Source organism: Alligator mississippiensis, chromosome 5 (genome assembly GCF_030867095.1).
Source record: "Alligator mississippiensis isolate rAllMis1 chromosome 5, rAllMis1, whole genome shotgun sequence".
In the NCBI taxonomy this organism is placed as follows: Eukaryota; Metazoa; Chordata; order Crocodylia; family Alligatoridae; genus Alligator; species Alligator mississippiensis.
In genome coordinates this window covers 134,948,907-134,958,341 of record NC_081828.1, presented here as the reverse complement: position 1 = coordinate 134,958,341, position 9,435 = coordinate 134,948,907, and the positions used below count along the sequence as shown (strand labels likewise).

Here is a 9,435-nt window from a genome sequence, read left to right as displayed (position 1 = left end):
CTGCTTAAAACACATTCCCCCTGACTTTTGGGGGAAGAGATGTGTGCTGTATGTAAGAAAATACAATAATAAAATGCAGTTATCTACCAGTATCACTAGTGCAGTATATGTGTTGTGCCCAGTTTCTGTACCTGGATTAACAAGTAGAGGGGAGGCATTTAGGTAATTTTGAGTTTCTCAGCATTACATTAAAACCTCCTGCACACTCCAAACAATAGCATAATATTTTATCAACGATCATTATTAAACCATATTATATCTTTGATAGTGTGGGTTATTAAAGGATCTATATCTCTTTTCACAGCCTTTTGGAATTGCTCTGGTTCTTTTAGCTCTGAAATGACAACCGCTGAAAAGGTCCCAAAAATACATAGTTAGCTGTCTTAGTCTGAAGTGAAGAAGGCAGGGTAGATATGCGCCTTATAGAATAAGCAAAGTAGGTATATATCAAGCACAAGCTCTATCTATCTATCTATCTAGATATCTATACCTATTTTGGTTTATCTACAAGGTACAAATCTATTATGCTTTTTAAAGGTCCCAAAGTTGAGGTAGGTGGATGTAGATCCAGTCTCAAAATGTGGGATGTAATGGGACTTCTAACCTCCCTGATATTTCTGGTTTCCAATTGCTTAACCTTCAAACTAAGGTAAGCAACCTACACCACAAGTATGACCATATGTGTGAACTGAGCCAGGAATCAATGATGCTAATGATTACCTTGAATTCTAGAAGTGATTCTAATAATTTGTCATTCATGTGGCTTATAAAGACATTGACCATTGCTATGCTCGGTAGCAGGCAAACACAGCAAAACCAGTCCCATTTAAACATGAGCTGGGATTCCCAAAAAGGATGAACATATTGGGCCAATGTCTGCTGCCTCTGTTATGCTGTGAGGCCAGCCCTGACAACCAGCTCTTAGTCATAGATCTGCTTTGAATTGCACTGCCAAAACCAGCCCTCACTGAATCTTTCTAGTAAATCACTAGACACCAGCCAAAACGCAATCAGACTCCGAGTCTTCAACCATGACCCTTATGCTAGGACATCAGCTATTTAGACATTGCTATCCAGGGGATCCCAGGAGAATCCTCAGCTAGCTGCCTGAGCCAGTTTCAAAACTGCATGGTGCCTCTGGATGTGCACACATACAATACTGTGAATGTGATCACTTCACTACAAAGGGGCAATGCATTTTCATAGGATTTTCAGAACAAATTGACAGAACAAGTAGAACTCATTGCATAGATATGAAGCATATATAGAACATGCTACAGAAATAGCAAGGCTGGGTGCACAATTCCAGATGGGCTAGAAAAGGAGGGTATACGTGTGTGTGTTTCAGTTCTGAGTAAGAGAGCAGGAGGAAGATAGAGAGTGGGGTTTCAGATGTTCATTATCACTTGCAAGCATGAATGCTGAGAAATAGGAGAAACAGTAAAACAAATGGCATGCGATGTCTGAGAAGCCTATTGAAATTCAGAATTTCCATTTTGTATGAAATATCAACATTGTGAAATTTGTTTTCATTCCAATTTTGAATGGAAAAAAATACTTTTCTGTGCATTAGAGAAATTTTATTAAGAGCCGCAGCCACTTAATACTACTCAAAACATCTTATCTTCTTTGCTACATCAAAAGGCATCTTAATGTTGTTGTAATGCTTGATGCTTTGTAACACCAAAAACAGAGAGATAAACTGATCTAGAAAAGATGTTTCAATAAGTATTATATGGCACTGCCTTTAATGGGTTTAAAAAAAAATAAAAATAGAATATTTTAATTCTGTCCTATATTTGGTATGCCAGTCATTATACTGCATAATACTTATACTATTTTAAAATTATTTCATAACATGTCAGTAGTAGTAGTATACAACATACATTTTTACTGACACACAAAAATAATAACACTTAAAAAAATGATCTCCCTCCCCCATAATATAGCATTTTGAAATGAAATTCTGGTATATCCAAAATAAAAAATAATACAAACTGATTTTTTTTTAATGTTTAAATTCAAAACATTTGTTTTGTTGAGACTTTCACTGAAATTGCCATTTTTGTAAAAACATTTTGATTTCAACACAATCAACATTTTAGCTGGAAAAAAAATGGCTAAAGGCTTCTAATTTATGTGTGATTAAGGAAGTATTAGAACACAGGAAAAGGTACTATGGATTCACAGAGGACCAAATCCTGAGTCTCTTACATAGGTATGACCCCGATGGAAAGTATAGGGATTATACTTAATCTAGTCTGTGCATATAGCTTAGAATGGAATACATACCAACTTTCTTAAGGATAATTTTTTTCTTTCTTCTCCAGTATCAGTCTGAAAGAAAGACCTTGTGTATATATCACTTCTTAGCAAAATTAGTATGCTTGGCATACTGGAGCACTGGATTCCCTTCCCAAGTTGCACCACCTCTTAGACATAATGGAGCAGCAGTCATTTGTGTGCAATGGATACTTGTATGTACAAAGCAGTGCACATACTGTAACAAGGGATGGGCAAATGGGGCATCAGCCGTGGGTGCTGATGTAGAGGGGCTGCAGCCACCATTGTCCCAGACACTGCTGCTATGAAAACTGCATGTTAGGCCTTTGTACTGTAGTATTAGAAAGTGTGGTATAGTGCCTGCTGCACTTTTTCCCAAGTAAAGTGCACACAAATCCAAACAACAGAGTAGAACTTGTTTTTGTTGGTTTGTTTTCTTTATGAATCAAGTCCCTGAAAAAGCATTCTTTTTCATAAATTACTTTTACTCTTTTTATCATGTCCTTTGACAATAATTCTTGGTGAATATGCAAACAACAACAAGGCAAGCTGAATATTCACTCAGACTTAATCAAATAGATCATCATATAGTCTTCATTTTAACCATTAAAATATTTTCATTATAAAAATTAATCTAAATATAAATATTAACACTAAAGATTGAAATCACTTGATGACAAAATAATTCTTTGTGTGCTATAACATATGCTTTTATGATTTTTGTTTTTTAAAACAGTAAATTAAACCTTTGCACATATTTGGCACAAGTAAACCTTTGTAAAAATTCAAATGCCATATAGCAGGGTTTTGTGTTTGTTTTTTTTTTTTGCAATGCCTACACAGTACACATTTTGTGTTAAAGAAGACTGAATATTTTAACATTGTAACACAACAGTAGTTGCTTTTCATGCCTCTTATGGAAAACATCTTATTCCAAACTCTGTTTGTTTTTTTTAAATCACACTAACAGAACAGAAGCCAGAGTTAATCTATTAAAATTAGTCATTTCTGAATTGATACTACATATACGATATTAGCTAATAGTATTCTTAGATGAATATGTTAGACCAACCACCATTAGTAACATTTCATAGCACACATTCCTGTATAAACAAAAATCTGGGAATGTATAGTACATAGATAGGAGAACAGTTGAGGGGAGAGAAACTGAAAGATGAAGAATACTTTAGGTGTCCTGTGCTTTTTTATCTTCTCCACTGCCTGGTCTATACAGTTTACCCTTAGTGGATCAATTACCATGCCCATATGTGTGTGAACCAATTGGAAAGAATTAGCAATGCTTGGGAAGAGGGGCAGGCCTCATTTGACCCAGAATAAACATCATGAGCCAGCTTGCCAGCTCGTATAGATCCACTAAAGCTAATGGAACTATGCTGACTTACATCAGCTGGGGAAATGATGTCATACTTCTGGATGAGCCAAATGTTTTCAAAGGTGATGCTCTAACTGCACTGGTGGACAAACTACACATACAGGAAGATAGTTTGTAGCTGGAATCATTTACCCTTCCCAGGGCTGAATGAGCTTGGGAGACTGGGAACTGCACCATGACTAGTCCTCATTTCATATGCTCTTGTTTTTTTTCTCTTCTATTTAGCATCAAATCTGACTGGTGGCATCCAGTTACACCTGATCCATTCCAGGTTTTGTTCATCTCTCCAACCCACAACCCAAAACTGTCAATGTGGCTGCCCAAAGTTTAGACACATAAAGACAAATGGTTTAATTTTCAGAAGTGCTGAACATCCCTAGTGCTTAAGGAAGCTGATGGGAGCTGCAGGGACTCACTGCTTCTGAAAACCAGGCTACCCTTCTGTCTTGAAGCATTTGAAAATTCTGGCCCAAATGTCTGGCATCAGCCAAGAAGTGTTCAACATTGTTGACCCTTAAATCACTGCACAGTTCAAAATGTATTTCCATATGCACATGGTTAATCGCTCCTTAGGGCTCCACAATGCCTGTTACATACTAAGCTTGGCAAAGGACAGAGATGTGCTGTCCCAGGTGGAGCTGTAGGAGGTGCTCTCCCTCCCAGAACTCCTTGGTACAGAGGGGAAGGATGTCTCAAGCTGCACCTCCTCCTGGGTTGAAGTTTATCACCTTTGCACTCACTGATCCTGCTCTGCAGTCAGCGTGGAGTCATAACCCCATTGCCTCCCTACCTCCTTCAGGACACAAGGACTGGCACCGGCAGTCATGATGTTCTCCAAGGCAAAAGGATTGAAGTTCTGAAAGGGCTTTCCATGCAATATGCAAGGGAGGTGAAAGGTTCCTTAGGTCTCATTCCCCCTGCCATGGATCTGAGGACCTTTCATAATCACTCTCTTGGTTTTTAAAACTACATTTCAGGAAGCACTTTCTGGAAATTGTTCTTAATTCCTAGCTTTATTTTACTCTACTTTTGTACTGTTAAAGACCTGGCCGGGCTCACTGCTGAGCTATGTCAACTGTATCATAACAAATACTTGGGATGCTTCCAAACAGGGGTGACTCCAAGCAGTATAATAGGTGCAGAGGTGTTGATTTTGCAAGTTTTCAGATGCACTGAGATGATAGAACAATGATCCCCACACATTTAGTCTTAGATACACTGCATGCATGTTGCCTACTATGGTGTCATGGTGAAACATGGCAACCCATCACCACTGTAAACTGCTCTCTCAACAGGAAAAGCACACAGATCTGGAGTTAGAACAATAACTCAGACAGAGGTGCACTATCAGCATATAGGGGCTCTTCAGACATTGAAGCTGATCCTGGAAACATTTGACTTGATGTTATAGCTCCCTTTGAGTTCAGGGGGAGCAGAATCAGGCACACCAATTTCCCCCCCACCTCTGAGCTTCTACAAAACAAATGTTCACTACACTGCATGTGGAATTTTTCTTATTGCTCAACAAGAGAGATGTCTATGTGAACAATAAGAGGCCAGCAGAGATGAATCACAGGTTTGCTTTGTCCTTTCCTTGAATGTGAAATATTGACCAACAATTACAGTTGCGTTAAGTGTACAAAAACATACTGGATTTTTAAAGACAATATACTTCAGTACAATCGACGGGGGGAGAGGGGGGGAGGAGTGCATCTTAAAATGTGGAGCCTTGCTTTTGAAACTCAGTATCCTTTCTCGAGTCTTATGAGAACTTTAAGGCAGAGTTTCCATTAGCAGACCACAATGCTGAAGACTTGGACAGCTTTCTCAGTGAGGTATCCAAACAAAGCCCTATTACTGAGGCATTGTGGGTTCTCAAGGGTCCATTTTCTATTGGACATATACAATGGCTGTTAGGTAAAGGCACTCAAGTGTACAGCCTTAGGCAGTGTGTTATTGGCAGTAGAGTTTGTAATTCTAGTACATAACAACAGCTCCTATAGTTGGTTTCTAGAATGCAGAGAAAAAGAAAAGTTTAGCAAAATATTTAGTTACAAAATAGGTATAGAATACAATCCTAATGAGTCTTCTTAAGCAAAACACTGATGTGTTGCCAGTTTAGTAGCTTATCATATTTCCCAATTAAAATTCACCCTATGCAGCACAGAGGGCTGTACACCTCGTAAGTCCCACCCTCCTAATTGCAGAGAGGAGCTGACACGGTTTGCATGGCAGTCCTCAGCTATGATTTTTGGGGTTTTGCCATTAGCTTTCAAGTTAATGGCAAACTTTCATCAACTTCAGTGGGGGCAAATCTCACCTAAGGTAGCAGGGGATGGGATGTTTTAGGAATCGCTCGTTCATTGAGAAATTACTGATCTTCTGAATTCAGAACAGGATCCTTTTGTTCAATCTACTTATGCACCATTAAGTCCTACCTATACCATGCTTTGAGCATTTCCTGGCAGCACTGGAACTATGTTTCTTTCTGCCTTCTTAACAGAATGGAAGGGTGGGGCACGGTTCTGTTCACACACCCATCTGAACATATTTTAAGTTGGTAATTTCTCTACCACTTCAGTGGCCAAGACTGCCATCCTAGTAGCCCCTTTGCCATCCTGCTCCTTGCCTGAGGCATGCTGTGGGCTGTTTATAGTTTGTTTTGTGACTGGAGAATCAAAGAGGGGCCAGTATGGATGTTCTTGGCGTTATGAACAAATGGTGGTCTGCAAATATAGGGGACAGGTGCTGATGGCTCATGGGCATGTTTCTAATCCTATTGTCTAATAACAGAAGTATCTCCTGCTCTATGAAACCGTGGCACTGCAATGGCCAGGATCTGAATTAGCAGCCTGGTGTGATAGGAATGCCTGTTTGATTCTATTTTGGAAGAATTGAAAAAAGAAGGCACCATTTGCAATTCTGTAAACTTATCTGAAGATTGTGCATGTTCATACATGAATATAGATAAACTGAGGACTGGGAGTACCACTAAGAGGAATTCTTCAAAGGACCACAACTCCCTTTTCTCTCCTCACTTGCTCAGATGCAATTAGCTGTCCTCTATGCTCCTGACCCACTATAATATCTGGCAAGTGTGGAAGGTTGAGCTGTCTCTTTCCACCTCCCACTCAGTCACTTTTTGAGGAGAGGATCAATCCAGCAGCACTTACTATTCTTCCATAACTAACACACCTGGCACTGAAATCCAAGTATCTCTTCCAGCTGGCAGTCAGGGGACCCCTAGGCCTAACCGCACACTAAAAGCACCTTTGCAGTGGCAGAACCCTTCTCTGGTGAATGGGGGAAGGCTTCTGTCACCATCCAGCAGCTGGCAGAAGGTACCTCCAGATACTCCTCTGCTTTCTGTCAGCTGCTGCAGTCCCTACAGCAGCTGATGCCTTTGTAGCCCTGGCAGTGGTGTGTGGACATGCAGCATCCTGGTGGCTGGGCAGGGGTAGCTACTGTCTGCCCCCAGAAGCTCTCCTGGCAGAGGCAGGCGAGTATAGCCAAGGCCTCATTCTTTGTACACTGAGAATGGGCTAAAAAGGTTGTGCTTAGTGTTCCTTATTGCAACTTTAAAAATGCCTATTCTTAGTCATTACCTTTGGGTCCTTGGCAGTGCTTTTTCTCTCTTTAGTTCTTTGTGTTAGAGATCCTCGGAGCATGAAGTTTCTGTTAAATGTTCTAGTAGTAGTAGTAGTAGTAACTGGAGTCTCATCAGTTTTTTCACCTGGGGAGAAAGAAGTGGGAACATTCCTCAAGCCATGGCTGGAACCAAACACAGCAACAAACATGAGGAAACATATCTTTTAGGTCATTAGAGTTAGGAGGAGTGCTATACTTAAAAAAAACTAAAGTAAAGAGATTAATTTCAAATGGAAATATAGCAGGCACTGAACTTATAAGAGAAGTTTTCAAAATTATGATACAGCCTGCCTGACCCCCACGTTACTTCAGCTTGACTCTGCTTCAATCAATGGAGTTATATGGGCATAAAATTAGAGGGAGGCTGGAAGGATCAAGCTCAAACCTCTGGAAAGAAGGGTGGAAGCATCTAAACCTCAATTTAGGAAGACTTTAGACCACCAAATCCAAAACTGTGATCTAGTGGCCACCTGAACTTGCTAGGTGCCTATCTTTTAGACCTGAAAATTCTCCGAGTTCCCGCAGCTCTGTCTGATAGGCACATCTTAAATCTCCTTGTTTGAGGAACTAGATGCCTACCTTCTACCTGCACTCTATAACTGGATCCAGAAATGGGCAGAACAGCAACTATGTCCTCTGGAAGGCTCCATCAAGTATTAAGTTTAGCGCACACAGTTATAGCCACTTTCATTTAAAAATGTGATAGTGCCTATGGCCATTGTTCCATCAGCCTTATTATATAACTCCTAGTGGCTACAGCACCAACACAGGAAAAGGAAAACCTAGGTTTATATCCTTGTTAGCCTGAGGGCATGTAAACCCACAGTTCTCACAACTAAGATAAGTCTCTAACTGCCAAGCTAAAGTTTCATCCCTCCCCTTTTTTTCATTCAATGACTATTCAATGCAGAATGCATAAACATGGAGCAAAGACTAACTCAGGACTCACCCCCTCCCCCTTCTCCTTCCAGCCTAGTGTCCTAAACACAGGGCTAAGTCATCTTCCATTTGCTTCATGCCCCATGGATCTTGAATTCTTACCTGTACAATCAACCTCTAAGGTACTTTGGTGTTGCAGAACCTAAAATTTAGGGCACCTTGCCTCAGACTGGTGGCCCAAATCCACAGGTTAGCACTTATGTCTTCTCTCCAGGAAATGGAGAGACCCACAGGTGCTTCCCTACAAAGGAGCTCCTAAGTACTGGGTGGAAAACAAGTGAAAAACTGGATACAAGGGTATGTCTGAACTCCAGCTCCAACTCTGAGCTTATGTTTCTGACTCGGCAAAGGAAGTGCTAGCATCATACTAGTATCCAGATACCTCACAGAGGAGGCACCTACTTCAACTAGAATGACCTTCACTGACAGTAGCATTGAATTCAATATAAAGCACAACACTTTCCATTCACTCTTGAACACTGGTGATGATATCCATATTTTGCACAGACTCTTATTTTGTGAAAACTATTTTAATTATATACTAAATTACAAAGTAATTTCTCTTAGCCAAAAGATTTAGAGGTTTTCAACAGACGTGTTTCTTAAGGTGATGATCTGAGGGTGGGGTGAGAGAACAATACTTGGACAAACATAAATCAAAGGAAGTTAGGCACATTTGCTGGAGACACTCTTTTTGTGTCTAAGATTCTTTAAAGCCTTAGGCCTCAATTTGGAAACATACTTAAACAACACATGCTTAAAGTTAAGCTCATACTTAAGTGTTTTACTAAATAGTACTTTACTGGATCAAGGCTTTAATTTGGTCTCCCCACATAGTCAAATGAAATGCACTGACTTTCCAAAAAAGTGACAGTTATTTACAACTCAATGGTGTTGGAGCTATGCTATAGACATGATGGTCCACGAAATATGCAAGAAGCAAGGATTTTTGTGGGTGACATATTTTATTGCACCAATAGTATGGTTGGGATAGGCTTAAACAACCTTTCAGGTACCACAGTACCTTTCCTTAGGCCTCTTCTCCCCCAAAAGGCTCTCCCAGAGATCTGAGGAAGAGTACCACAGTAGCCAAAAGCTTTCTATCATAACTGTGCAGTTGGTCCAATAAAAGACATCACCTATAAAAAAATCCCTGTCTCATGGCTAATTAG

At 40.1% G+C, this 9,435-nt stretch overlaps 1 protein-coding gene across 2 annotated transcripts in view; it reads right to left on the bottom strand.

Moving 5' to 3' along the window:
* The window catches only part of MYRIP (myosin VIIA and Rab interacting protein), a 419,729-nt gene that overhangs the window by 15,499 nt on the left and 394,795 nt on the right, over positions 1–9,435 (bottom strand). Inside the window, exons 16-17 of one of the 2 annotated variants that reach the window (XM_014602610.3) lie at positions 7,282–7,409; positions 2,748–5,686 (exon numbers count right to left, since the gene is read on the bottom strand). In XM_014602610.3, the coding sequence (XP_014458096.2) occupies positions 5,654–5,686; positions 7,282–7,409 (161 nt within the window). In that variant the 3' untranslated portion in view covers positions 2,748–5,653. Of the gene's footprint in view, positions 1–2,747; positions 5,687–7,281; positions 7,410–9,435 lie in introns of those variants that run through there. The other variant, XM_019483500.2, reaches the window with a different exon arrangement.